This window comes from Ovis aries, chromosome X, assembly GCF_016772045.2.
Source record: "Ovis aries strain OAR_USU_Benz2616 breed Rambouillet chromosome X, ARS-UI_Ramb_v3.0, whole genome shotgun sequence".
NCBI lineage: Eukaryota > Metazoa > Chordata > Mammalia > Artiodactyla > Bovidae > Ovis > Ovis aries.
In genome coordinates, this window is record NC_056080.1 from 113513129 (window position 1) to 113527968 (window position 14840).

At 40.3% G+C, this 14840-nt stretch overlaps 1 protein-coding gene across 3 annotated transcripts in view; it reads left to right on the forward strand.

The window, feature by feature from the left end:
• The window catches only part of OCRL (OCRL inositol polyphosphate-5-phosphatase), a 48044-nt gene that overhangs the window by 24416 nt on the left and 8788 nt on the right, over nt 1-14840 (forward strand). For all 3 annotated transcript variants that reach the window (XM_042242205.1, XM_060408371.1, XM_042242206.2), the window contains 5 exons: nt 127-236; nt 2469-2604; nt 7242-7352; nt 7962-8127; nt 8397-8632. In XM_042242205.1, coding sequence (XP_042098139.1) covers nt 127-236; nt 2469-2604; nt 7242-7352; nt 7962-8127; nt 8397-8632 — 759 coding nt within the window. The remainder of the gene's footprint in view (nt 1-126; nt 237-2468; nt 2605-7241; nt 7353-7961; nt 8128-8396; nt 8633-14840) is intronic.

The window sequence follows — 14840 nt, forward strand, 5'->3', positions numbered from 1 at the left end:
TATGTTCTCTGACAATTGCAAAAGATACAGAAACTAGATGCATAGAAAAATAACTGATCAACCTGATTATCACTTCTATTAAGATGGTGTTACCTTGGCTTATATGATACATTTTTCTATCTCTAGCTAAATATTCAACGCACACAGAAAAAAGCTTTTGCTGACTTCATGGAAGGGGAAATCAAGTTTATCCCCACATATAAGTATGATTCTAAAACAGACCGATGGGATTCCAGGTAAAATAACAAGAACCTCATTATGGAATAGGTTAAAACCTGATCTTACTTCTGTCCCTCTGAATTGCTGAGGGACTGGGAAGTTTGGGGGTCTTGCCAGAAGCAGAGATAAAAACGTAATGGCTCAGTGCTCTTAAAGAAGAGTTTTTAATTCCTGTGTACTCACAGGTGAGCTCATCTTGCTTGCTTCTGCTTTTGCTCAGTTGTGGCCGATTCTTTGCGACTCCACCAGGCTCCTCTGTCCATGGGGTTTCTCGGGAAAGAATACTGGGGTAGGTTGCCATTTCCTCCTCTAGGGAGCTCACCTTAAGAGGGTGTGAACTGCTCTGAAGTTTTATGAGCTGCCTGCAGTGCCTTATTCTCTCACCTCAGCAGACTGCTTATTTGATTTTTGCCTTCCTGATCTTGCCCCTATTTCCTTACCTAGTGCCCTATTCTGCTTCTTTGCCCAAACACTTTTTCATCTCTTTAACTCACGATACCAGATGTGAAAACAAAGCAGCATGAAAGATTTTTCCAGCACAGTGATTCTTGATCCTGAGTGGACATTAGATTCTCGTGTGTGTGTGTGTGTGCACACGCGTGTGCGCACGGCTGTGTGACTCTTTGCAACCCCATGGACTGTAGCCTGCCAGGCTCTTCTGTCCATGGGATTTTCCAGGTAAGAATACTGGAGTGGGTTGCCATTCCCTTCTCCAGGGGATCTTCCTGACCCAGGGATCAAACCTGTGTCTCCTGCATCCCCTCCATTACAGGTGGATTCTTTACCACTGAGCCACCAGGGAAACCCTAGAATCTCTTGGGGGACTTTTAAAAATACCAGTGCTGAGCCTGGCCTGCATGACCGCCAGAGGAGGCTGAGAATCCTGTCTAGTGAGGGGCTATTGATTTCCTGATCACCCCTAGTAAAGTGCCCCTGTTGGTGTGTGCCTGGTGGCTGTGTGTCTTCTTACTGTTTCTTCATTCACTATGGTTTCCTAGTTGTTTGAACCCAGAAGTTTGAAAGAAAAAGAGAATTCCCAGGCATCATCAGCTTCTTTAGACTTGGAGTGTGGGGAGGGAGGAGCCTGTCTCCCTGTCCTCTGAGGGAGGGAGCTGCTCAGCAAGTGAAAAGTGACCCTGACAGATCTTGTGCATGGCGCTTTGTTTCTTCCACTTGCCTGAGAGTCAACTGAAGAGCTACTGATATGAACTTTATTTGTGTCCCCATCTGGATCAGGTGTACACTGTTGCTTATTTTAATAGAATGATGAATAGGCTTCTTCCCTTCCTTTGGTATTCTTATAGGCTGTTATGTGTTCAAACTTGCATGTTTAGGTTTTTTAGTTCATCATTATTAGAAGCTCGACTTGTCCACAAAAGTCTAGGTTTAAAGAAACCTCTGAAAAAAAAAAAAAGAGGAAACCTCTGCTATTACCCATCTCCATTGATTCAACCCACTCTAGAAGTATAGGACTGGATTTTTAGAGTTCATTTGTTGTCTATCTGTTGTGAAGTGTCATTGCAGTTGATAGAGCAAACAAAGGGGAAGTATTCTGAATATAATCCTACCCTTCTGAGGTTATTTTAAGAAGGTGCTATTCTACTTTCCCTGGGGCAACATTATTGAAAATGTAAATCCTGACCTTAGGAGCACTGTTTACTCATTCCCTGATAGCTCAGTTGATAAAGAATCCACCTGCAATGCAAGAGACCCTGGTTCAATTCCTGGGTCGGGAAGATCCCCTGGAGAAGGGATAGGCTACCCACTCCAGTATTCTTGGGCTTCCCTTGTGGCTCAGCTGGTAAAGAATCTGCCTTCAATGCAGGAGACCTGGGTTTGATCCCTGGGTTGGGAAGATCCCCTGGAGAAGGGAAAGGCTACCCACTCCAGTATTCTGGCCTGGAGAATACCATGGACTGTATAGTCCATGGGGTTGCAAAGAGTTGGACACAACTGAATGACTTTCACTTCACTTTACTTCACTTCACTGAGCACCTACTTTCATCAGATCTTGTGCTAGGGGCTGAGAATTCAGTGGCAAACAAGACAGTCCCTTCACAGAGCTTGCAATAGAGTAGGGAATAGTTGAAGTCGTTAGGAAAGGAGAAGCAGATAACAAGGGGGCCGAACTCAGGTCTGAACCAGTGTGGTAGATATTCTACTCTTGCGTGGTATGTTCTCCTTCTAATCCCTTGCTGGTTTGTTGTTGTTGTTTTTTTGTTGTTTTTTTTTTTTTTTTTTTTTTGCAGTGGGAAATGTCGAGTGCCAGCCTGGTGTGACCGAATTCTCTGGAGAGGTATTAATGTTAATCAGCTTCATTACCGGAGTCACATGGAACTGAAAACCAGTGACCACAAGCCTGTTAGCGCCCTCTTCCATATTGGGGTAAACACTTGTTTGTTCACACAGTTGTTTGTTTGTGTGTTAAGTATCTATTCTTAGGGCATTATTCAGACTCAGAATGGATCAGTAATTCAGTGAACTATAAACGTTTTCAATTCATAACCGAATAATTGTTTGCAACATTGAGAAGTTAGAGCCCTTGACCCTCCTAAATGCTGTCCATATGGCCTTTTAATGACACAGATGTTTCTCATGCTGCATAATGTCTGGTAGCACCCTTCACCTCCTAAAGTTATTATACATAAAGAAGAGCTTGAAGCCAGGTTTTAAAGGATTATGAATAGCTTTGCATCAGAAAGATAGTGAAAAGTAGAAGCACTGGGAGAGAGGTTCCTGGTGGAGGGCTGGGGACAGCAGAAGCAAAGAGGCACAGACTGGTCAGAATACATCATCTGTATCTAACTCTAAGAGGCATACTGTCAGTCCTGCTAACTAAGATACTAAAGTCTTCCCATCCAGAAGCGTGGGTTTTTTTTTTTTTTATTGTTGTTTTAAATTTTATTTTTTTTATTGAAGGATAATTGCTTTATAGAATTTTGTTGTTTTTGTCAAACCTCAACATGAATCAGCCATAGGTATACATATATCCCCTCTCTTTTGAACCTCCCTTCCATCTCCCTCCCCATCCCATCCCTCTAGGTTGATACAGAGCCCATTTGAGTTCCCTGAGCCATACAGTAAATTCCCGTTGGCTATCTATTTTACATATGGTAACGTAAGTTTCCATGTTACTCTCTCCGTACATCTCACCCACTCCTCCCCTCTCAGGAGCACAGATTTTAAATTTCTCTTTAACTCTGTTGCATCCTGGGCTGGAATAATGGCCAATATTTGAATTGTCTTGTCTCCGTTGTGAGTAAAGTTTTTGTTTTCCTGTTGTATTCCTAGGTGTGTATTATTAGTACACAGGTTATATTCTGGGATCTTGTTGACTTAATTTAGTACAACTAGTACATTTAGATTATTCCATGTAGATTTTCCAGACCTGATGTCATATGATCTGACAGAATCTGTATAGGGCAATGCTTGATAGAATGGACCTTATAGCTAGGCTGCTTAAACTCTCATCCCAGCTCAAACTCTTTCTAAATGTAACCATGGAAAATCTATGCAACATCCCTTTACTCCAGCTTCTTCCTCTATAAAATGGGGATAATGGTATCTCCTCAAGAGGATTAATGAGTTCAGACATGCCAAGAGCACAGTGGGGTGGATTTCTTTCCTCTGTGCATATGTAAATTTTTTTTGACTTCTGAGATTGGTTCTCAGCAATATGTCTTATCTAGCTCCTGTCTTAGAGGGGAATGACTTTAGAGCATTTCCTTTATGTAGAAATTTAATTCTTGGTCTTAGAATAGATTCTAAATTTTATTGAGTCAATCATGACTTGACTTTCGTCCATTTTGATATTTTAAAATAATAATGAATAATAATAGTATGTGTTAGTCAAATAGTAGCTAGTATGTAGCAGACACCATGCTAGGCAATCTATACACATCTCATTTGCTCCTCACAACAATGCTTTGAGTTAAATATTTCTTGTTTAACAGATGTGCAAGTGAAAAACCAGTGAGTTTAAATAAACTTCCTTAAAAAGCATTTAGCTAGAAGAAGAGCTGAGATTCAAATCTTAAGCCTGTTTAATTCCCAAACTTACAGATGATCTTTCCACTACCCCTGCAAGGCCTCCAGAAGTCCAAAGAACTTACTGAGTACATATAGCTTCAGATACTACTTTTTGCCCACTTAATTTCTAGCTTAGACTTGTAGACTGCCATGTTTTCTTCATTTGAGTTCTCTTAATCCATTTTTAAAAGGATATCTTCCTCCCAAACACTAACTTTTTTAGTTTCATTAGCTATGCTTAGCTTTTCTGTGTATATTTTTTTCAGAACCTCAGAATATTTCTAATACTCCATACATATTAATTCAAAGCTCCCAGAAGGATATTTACAATTTTTCCATGCTTTCTGTGTGTTTTTGTGTATCTTTAATGTGGCTCAGATGGTAAAGAATCCGCCTGCAAGGTAGGGGACCTGGGTTCGATCCGTGGGTTGGGAATCTCCCCTGGAGAATAGCTACTCACTCCAGTATTCTGGCCTGAAGAATCCCATGGACACAAGAGCCTGACGGGCTATGGTCATTGTGGTCACAAAGAGTCAGACACAACTAAGCGACTAACACATACATATTAATGCAGAGCTCCTAGCAGGATATTTACAGTTTTTCCATGCTTTCTGTGTATATTTGTGTAAAATATATTATATCTGTAATAAAGGTCTGCCTTTCTAGTTTTTAATACTTTTTCAATTACACAGAGATGCAAACATGTTTTCTCTTTAAACTAAAAATAAGCAAAATTCACAGATAAAGCTGAGATCTTCACCTGTTCTAGCCTCCACTCCCACTTTTGCAAGGCCAACTATCCTTATGAATTTCTTTTCTTCCTAGACTAGCGCTCTCCAATAGATTTTCTGTGATGATGGAAATGTTCTAAATCTATCCTGTCCAGTCCAGTAGCTACTAGTTGCAGGTGGCTACTGACCACTTGAAGTGTGACTGAAATAACTGAATTTTCTATTTTATGTAATTTGGAATTATTTAAATGTGAATTTCCTCATGTGGCTACTGGCTGATATATTGGTTGGCACAGTTCTCAGTGTTTGCATTTGCTTTTCTGTTTACCCATACCCAATATGGTATTATTTGTGTGTTGCTGTGTATATATCATAAATGGTCTTATCCTATATGTGTCGGTATACAACTTACTATTTTTTAATTCAGTGGTATATTCTAGGATGCTATCCATGTCTTTCTATAAAGATCTAGCTCATTGTACTTATTTCTTAATTCTAATTTTGTTGGTAATTTATTTTTCTAAAATGGGTGTGTTAAGTGGTGACATTCTGTGATGACATTTTTCCCTTCATTACCCTTCATGTGCATTAAGGGTTTTGATCGTGATAATCCTCTGAGAAGAGCTTTGATTTTATTGGGTAACCACCCCATATTTTGGATTCTTAGGCATGCTATGATTAGAGGCTTTAAGAACCACATTATGTTTCTTACCACCATTCGCATCAGTGACTGTTAACAAAGGGACCAAGTGCTCAGGGGCCAATTAACTTAAGCCTTGCTGTGGGCTGGCTGAGATTAAGCTGAGATGGAGTTCCGACCCCTGCAATTGGTAATGGGATCTGTTGCATTCAGACTTTGGTGGATTTCAGAATTGCCTGAGAGCTTCAAAATGCATGGACCTTGTCCTCTAGAGATTTTGATCTGTGGGCTGAGGCATCTGTGTTTTTAAAACCTACCCAAGTCACATACCTGGTATGTTGGAAAGGGTCTTATGCTAGAGGTTCAGATAACACCTCTGCTGTTAACTGGCAGTGAGCAAATTAGTTGATTTTTTTGTACCTCGAGATTTTCAACAGCGAGAACAGTAATCCTTGCTTTGGTCACCTCACAGGTTGTTGTGAAAATAAGATGACACATGTAGAATACTTTTTGAAATGAAACTTGGAAAATGTTGAAGAAGAATTTAAGAAGTATTAAATTCCCCTTACCCTAATGATGGGTTACCCCTCAGTTCTCTAAGTATGGTTCAGATATGTAAAAATCTTTGAGATATTTGAGATACTTGGCTCAGCTTTGATTATTTTTCATGCTTTCCTTACAGCCTCTACTGTATGCATCAATCTGTTTTTTTTTAATTGAATTTGTAAAGTTTTCTATTCTGAAAAAGAAATCAGGATCTTAATAAGTGAAAAGGCTATGTTAATTTTGTTCATTTGGAGCATCGACTTGTATAAAGTTTTAACAGTAAAAAAAAAAGGCACAGCTGTGTCAGGAAGCTGAAAGTGCTGTGTCAGATGGGAGTTTTTTGATCTGTTAGTCAAAATGATTTGTTTGTCTGTTGTCACACTTTTACTCTGGGACATTTTGTATCAGCTGTTTTCTAAAATGGCTGTAGGGTCTATTTACTAACATACCTTTATCATATAATCTGAGTATCGATATTATGATTGTGCGTTGTGCATAACAGCTAATAGAGTTAAATGCTTTAGTAATTATTTTCTGCTATTTCAGTGCTTCATGATCATTGTTGGAAACAGGTATGTTTTGACACTGTCAATTTGTATAATGCTGGAAATAATATTTAAGCACAGTCATCACATTTTCTCCACCACTAAATTACTTAACAGTGGAGCAAAGAATATTCTTCCTAAATATTTATTGCCAAGTTTCTTAGCACAGAGGTGTAACTTTTCCAAGAAGTTAACCAATTAACCTTACCTCTACCTTGCAGTGTATGATTCTGTAACGCTTATTTAATTTCTGTTTGTTTTACTGACCTTTGAAAAATAGTTAGATTCTTCAAGATATATCAGTTGAGAGCACAGAAAACTAAATAAGGATCTATCTGGTTTTTTTTTTTTTTTTTTTTCAGATAAAAGGTGTGAATGAAATGAGATTTCAGAAAGTGTTTGAGGAAGTTGTTTGCACCACAGTTTATTTGAAATGATTGCTGTAATGACTGGTTTTAAGCCGTTAGGTAATCTCGAAGGAAGATGAGCTGTGAGCATGCAAGACTGAAAAGAGGGTTTGTTTTCTTTCAGGTGAAGGTTGTGGATGAACGGAGGTACCGGAAAGTGTTTGAAGATATTGTACGCATCATGGACAGAATGGAAAATGATTTCCTTCCTTCCTTAGAACTCAGCCGGAGGGAGGTGAGCATACCCAGCCACCCGTCTCCTGCCCATAGTGGTCAGCACAGGGGAAATCGTGTAACTAGCAGAGTTGTGAAGACTGTGTGAGCTGAAGGCAGACTGCCTCTGTTCCTGTCCCTGCGCTGCAACCTAGTAGACATATGACCGTAGGCACCTGTCCTACCCTCTCTGAGCCACAGTTTCCTTTTCTGGATAAAGGGACAGTTGTGAGGATTACTTGAGTTAATACATGCGAAGCCCTTAAAACAGCACTGGGCACAAAGTAAGCCCTCAGATGTTAGCTGCTCTTATTTAATATTTCAGATTTACTGGTTAATTCATATCTTAGGAACCAGAAGTTGATCATGGGATACGTGCCCTGATCTGAGGTCAGGTTATCCTCTCAGGATCCCAGGAACAATCAGTAACCTAGAGAAGTAGTGAGACGTGCCTCACTCCGCTGCCATTGTGAGAGGGGACGGTGGACAGCTGGCTCGCTTGGCGAGTACATCAGCAGTTAATAATGGTTAATAATGACCTTGTTCTTTATTCATATTCTCTATGGAATAATCCAACTGACTTTCTTCCCCTACTAGTGATGCATGTTTGTGTCTGTCTGTTATTCCCCAGTTTGTGTTTGAGAATGTGAAGTTTCGGCAACTACAAAAGGAGAAGTTCCAGATCAGCAACAATGGACAGGTTCCCTGCCATTTTTCTTTCATCCCTAAGCTTAATGACAGCCAGTACTGCAAGCCATGGCTTCGGGCTGAACCTTGTGAGGGCTACTTGGAGCCAAGTGAGTTTCCCCTTTACCATTGTCTCTGCTCGAGATGCACTGTCCCCTCGTGACTCCCATCCCCTCCCTTTGTTTAACTTCTTGTTTTCTAACCACACGTCTCTCACCTTCACTGTCATTATATTGGGGTTCCTCCCTTTTTTGTGTGTCCCATCTCTCCTTCATCACTTGATGATTTTTTTAGAGGACAGTTCTTCTGTTGGTTCTCATCCCCTTTCTGCTTTTCCACTGGAAGTTTCTGTTACTGTTTATCATCTCTTATATTTCAGATGAGACCGTGGATATCTCCCTTGATGTGTATGTCAGCAAGGACTCTGTGACCATCCTGAACTCAGGGGAAGATAAAATTGAAGATATTCTTGTCCTCCACCTGGATCGAGGCAAAGATTACTTCTTGACCATCAGTGGAAATTACCTCCCAAGTTGTTTTGGTACATCCTTAGAGGCTTTGTGCCGAATGAAAAGACCAATCCGAGAAGTTCCTGTTACCAAACTCATAGACTTGGTAAGAGGCATCGTAAAGCATGAATCTCCCTAAGATGGAAATTTAACAGTGCTTCAGTGATGTCCTCCTTGTCTCTGTGCTTTCTCTTTGGTCAGGGCTGATGGGAGGAGGTGGGCAGTGGACCACAAGCGGTGAATAAGAATGTCACTTTACTCTAGCACGCCTTTCATTGGATTAAGCCTAAAAGGAAAGAAAAGAGAGTAATCTGTAATTGACTCTTGTCGTGGCTATAATAGATAATACGAAGTTCACTGAGTGAGATTAAAGCCTCCCTTTTCAGAGATACAATGCTTAATTGTTACACTCTTCATATTTTCAAGTCATTTTTATATAAATTAACATGTATGTGAGGTCCAGTGAGGGGTAGGGCGATATTATCCTCATCAAACTTATAAGAAAACTGAGGCACAGAAACAATAACCTGCCCAAAGTGGAATAAGTTAGTGATGAGTCTGTCACCCAGATTTTCTCAGTCGCAGTCCAGAGCTTCTCACTGTATCATCATATCTGATCCAAGTCAAACTTGGCTGTTTGTTGGAGCCAAGACCATAATGAAGCACAGGGTACCTGCCTCAGAGCCCCTCGGGGTCCTTACCTAGGTGCAGGCCCATCCCCCTCCTCACCTGCAGCAGTGGAATCAGAATCTCAGGGTGCAGGGTCTGAGGATTTGTGTTTTTGTCTGCATCCCAGATGGTTATAATGTGCACTGAAGTTTGATGCAAGTTTAATATGACTCAACTGGAGAAAAAAGAAGAAGAGGATTTTCATTTCCCAACACCAAGCTATGTCCTTATGGAGGAAATGCTTATTACCTTCAGGAACATAAATTATTTAGTAACAACTGTTAGGAGAAGGAAATGGCAACCCACTCCAGTATTCTTGCCTGGAAAAGTCTATGGCCAGAGGAGCCTGGCAGGCTGTAGTCCATGACGTTACATGACTGAGCATGCATGTAAGAGGAAGGTGGAGGGAGATGGGTTGGTAGCAATAAACTGGTAGAACTAAAAAAAAAAAAAAAAAAAGAACCTTTCTTCTAAATGAAAATATTATATTTGTGTGCAGACCTGTCTGGGAAGTACACTCGGTCTTTTACCAAAGAAAATTAAATGATGTGACAGCCATATGTCATCATTACCACCAGTGTTCACATTGATCCTTTTGGCTTAGCTGGAGCAGTGATTGTATCATCTGGCAGGGAAGACTAGACCGGCGGGCAGGCTGCTGGCTTGTCAGAGTGTGATCTGTTCTGTTGCCGTGGAATTGTTGTAGCAATGACTCAGATGGCAGATTAAAACCCTTGAGCTCATTCACAGCGTTCTTTCTTGGAATTATGCTTGTTTCCCTAGAGCCCTCATGACTGCGTGTATTATTTTTCATGATACTTATTTTTTTCTTCTACCATCATATTTCAGTGTTTTAGATTTACTATTTCACCTTTTAGAATATAATCTAAATGAAGTTGTTTCCCTTTCTTTTTCCTACCACCTTGCCTCAATCCCAAACGCCATTTCCCAGCTTTCTTGTTCCCAACTTTTATTATGAAACTGGCACATGTGCAGAAGAGTTGAAAGAATGGTACAGTGCACCCACATGCTTTCCACACATATACCGACATATACCTTTTTTTTGCTATGTTGTTAAAAACTAAGTGGTCATGTGTCACTTCCCAGTGTACACTTTGACCTGCTTCTCAAGAAAAAGGACACTTTCTATATCAGCACAATGCCATTATGACACCTAAGAAAACTAGCCAGTCAATATTCAGATTTCTCCACTTGTCCCAATAATTCCTCTCATAGCTTTGTAAAGCCAAGATCCAATTCAGATTCATGCAGTACATTTGGTGAGGCCTCTGCAGTCTCTTCTAGAGAACAGTTCTTCCCTTTTTTTCTTTTGATGACGTTGGCTTTTTAAGAATCCAGGACAATTGTCCAGTCAAGGGCCTGCCATTTTAAAAATTTGTCTGATTGTTTCCTCTTAATGATTTTTTAAACTTATACTTTTGTACTCCCTCTAACTGGAACCTTTTGCTCAAAGTTGGCTTAGGCACTATATACTACCCTTTACTGAAATTGTCCCATCTTAATTAAAGGGATGGGAAGGAGACTTAACCAGCATTTAGGAAGGTTTCTTTAAGATATTATCAGGTAATTCAGCCACATTTGACCATGAATAGGAAGTAGCCAAAATCTTTAGTGGAGTTAATGGCTCTGTAGGAAGCCTTTTTCCTTCTTTTTGTGCACGCATGGTTCAGAGTTTGTTTGTTTTTTAAATAGAACCCTGATCATTTTTTCTTACGAAACTATTGAGTTCTTAAATTGTATGTGTGTGGTCACAATTTATTCTGTTTAAAGCTTTAATTTTGTAGGATTTAGAGTCCTGATTCTTTTCACAGCCTGTTGCATTTAATTATTATTAAATTCCTGGATCTCATTGATGAGGAAATTATCCATATTAGTGTGGGGCAACAAACAAGAAATCTAAGATTGTCTGTACCCCATTTGTAATACCTTCCCATGCTGGTTTGGCTTGATTTTGACCATCTGAAATGCTTCAGTTTGTTCTTGCTTATTGCAAGACCCAAGATGATAGTTCAAATCCCATGAGATGGTACCTATTGTCCTTTTTTGTATTATTTACTCTAAAATTTGAGTGAAACTAGACATGAGTTCAGTGCCTGTGTTGACTCTCCTGTGCTGTTTTCACCAAGATTCTTCTGCTACATGCTCTTCCCTGCAAGTGCAGAATAAACTAACTGGTATAAATCCTTTTCATTCTCCCTGATAGTGACTTTGCCGCTACTAGAACTGTTAGGATTAGCACAGGCGACAAACAGGATAATCTCTTTGTAATTATCTTTATTCTTTTCCAGAATTAAGGTAGATTTTTCTGGTTTATTAAGTAGTGTATACTCATCAATATGTATTCATTGTATATTTAATACAAAGTATTAGAGAGTTTATTGGGTTCCTATAATTCAGTGGTGATGAAATTTTACTTGTATTTACAGTATGGCTAAATTCTAAACCGAGGTTAATAGGAAGTTTGGTTAGAGATCATCTAAACATTAACTTCCTTTACTGGGGCCCATGTTCAATGTGTTTGGTAAGTCAATATTTTGGAAAGTTATTTAAAATGAGTCATTTAGAATGTGGAACTTGTAATTTATATTAACAAATAGATTCCTTTCCTGTGCTCCTTACTCAAGCCCTTATATGCTATAGAAGCTTATTGATTGATGAGCTAATTTCTGTGCAAATCAGTCTCAGAATCAGCCTATTTTGGTGTGTGAAGCTGACTAAGTAGGGTGGGAATGGGGGATGGAGAGTCTTGAAGTCAACAGATGAGTTTATACTGGAGCCAGAGGGCATCTAGACCCATCGGAAGTCTTTGATGAGTAGTATGTGGTTGTAAATGGTCACATTAGTAGGTGGTTATAAATAGACACATTTGGAGGGACATTCTAGTTTACATGTAGATTGGACTAGTGGGAAAGGAGACTAGGCTTGAACCCATCAGATTTAGCTAAAGGTTCGGCTTGTAAATACAGAGATGGAAAAAGTTGAGGGATGAGGGAACCAGCTGTATTTGCTTGGGGACCTGTCTATTAAGGGCTTTTCTGGCCACTCAGATGGTAAAAAATCCACCTGCAATGCAGAAGACCTGAGTTTGATCCCTGGGTTGGGAAGATCCCCTGGAGGAGGGCATGGCAACCCACTCCAGTATTCTTGCCTGGGGAATCCCAGTGAACAGAGGAACCTGACAGGCTACAGTCCATGAGGTCGCAAAGAGTCGGACACGACTGAGCGACTAAGCACATCACATGTCTATTAACAGAACAATATCAAAAATCTGAAATAGCATGAATAACAACTTGGTGATTAATTTGTTCCCAGTGATCTCTTTAGCAGACATTTATTTTGTCTTTCTGACCTAATGACCCATTTCTTATCTTATGAAGTTTAAGGTTTGTGTTTCTTTTTAGATTTCACATGAATGAATCCTTTCTAGAACTTCAGTATCTGTTCAGTTTTCTGCTTTTTATTTTTAAATTTGAATCTGCCTCTAAATGACTTTTTTACATGATTTTCATTGCATTTATTACTGGGAAATTTCCTCTAAGGCTGAATGCTGGGGTGAAGAACGATTCGCAGTGTATTTGTTATAAGCCAGTGTTCCTGCTGGGGACTCCTGGGCTCTTTTCCCCTTTTTTGTTTTGTTGAACTTTTTATTTTGTATGGGGTATAGCCCATTGACAATGTTGTGATAGTTTCAGCTGAACAGGGAAGGGGCTTAACTGTACATATACATGTATCCATTCTCCCTCAAACTCCCCTCCCATCCAGGCTTGGCTGCCACATAACATTGATCATAATATGATCAACATGTAATCTTTTACAGCCAGTAATCAAGTCAGTTGGACTAAGTGATTAGCAGCAATGGTAGGCCTGCGTTAGGAGAATGCTCCTTTCTGCTCCCCCGCCACTTGTAATGTCCCCACCTCGTCTCTACCCTTTAAAATCCTGTGACTCTTTTAAGGCCTAGTTGGACTTCTTCCTTTGTACAAACGCTGATTTTTTGTTTATGTATTTTTACCATTTATTGAGAACTCAGATTGGTGAATCAAAATAATGCCAGGCCATAAATTCTGGGCCTCTTGACCCCAACTCAGTTGCAAACCCAAGTCAAAGACCATGTCTTTCCCCTCTGTGTAGCCTCACTTTTCACACCTGCCCCCCACCACCACCCTTCAAAGACATTTAACTCAGTGTCTTGCACTGGTAGATAGTGCTCAAAGAAGACCTTTTGGATGGTTTGGCAGGTTAGTGTATAAAAACTCTGCCCGGTTTTACTCATCATATCATATGGCACATATTCACGGGAGGGAAGATAGAGAAGTCTGTCAGACAGGAAGATTCTCTGTTTGTTAACAAGTAGTTCCAAATTTTAAAAAAGATTGTACTCCAAAATTGAGTTAACCTAGATGTTTGGCCCTCCGAATTAACGTCCAAATATTATAATTACAATACTATAAATTTTGTATCCTTTATAAAGCACTATTGTTCTGATTACTTTTATTTCATTCTATATATGATATTTCATTGTATATATGCTACAAAAGCATGTTTAACTCATAATGTAGCTAATAGTGCTAAAAACTCTACCCATCATATGGAACAGTCATGTGGGACAAATGCGCTCAGCACCACTAGCTGGAGTGTCAGGGAACACATACTTCCCCACCTCCAACCTCCTGCACATTTCTGATGGTGAGAGCAGGATTTCTCCTTTCACTCTCAGACCGAGACATGGGATTTCTATTCAGGTTCTTGGAGGCCCCTGACAGGGTTGGGAATTGCTGGGGAGGTGCAGGGAGCTTTGAGAGACCTGGCCTGCTGCCGGCCTTTTGCAAAACCACTGCACACCCTCCGCCCCACTCCCCTACTCCGAGTTTTAGGCCACTTCCACGTGCCTGTGAGGTAAATGTTGTTGTCTCTGGTTAGAGATGAAGAAACCGAGGCTCTGTGAAGTTCAGTAGCTTGCCTGCAGTCCGTACAAAATGAATAAGAGGTAGAATGAAGATTCATACCCAGGACTGCCTGACACCCATGCCTGTACTCTTTCCACTAACCCTGCTGCCTTTTAACTGTCTTTAGCCTGCCGAGTGACTTCACTTTCACTTTTCACTTTTCACTTTCATGCATTGGAGAAGGAAATGGCAACCCACTCCAGTGTTCTTGCCTGGAGAATCCCAGGGGCGAGGGAGCCTGGTGGGCTGCCGTCTATGGGGTCGCACAGAGTCAGACACGACTGGAGCAACTTAACAGCAGCAGCAGCCTGCCAGAGAATAGAATACATTCTCGAAGAGTTCCTCTGCCTCTCTGTCTAGGAAGCAATCAGTTTATCCTTTTCTGAATTACCTAAGGGAGCATAGTGGTCATGACTGTGGAGTCAGTCAGACTTGGGTTGTAATCCAGATTCTGCCACTTAATACCTAATAGTGTGGCCGTGGGCAAATAATTTAATCTCCCAGAGCCTCAATTTCCTCATCTATAAAATGGGAATAGTATCTACTTTGCTTTTGTCTGCAGACTAAATGACACTATATGAGCCCATTGCAATTACCGCTACATGGCAGATACCCCTTAAGTGGTGGCAGTAGTTGCTGTTGTCTTTGTTAGATGGTAATAATGGTGAAACACAAAGA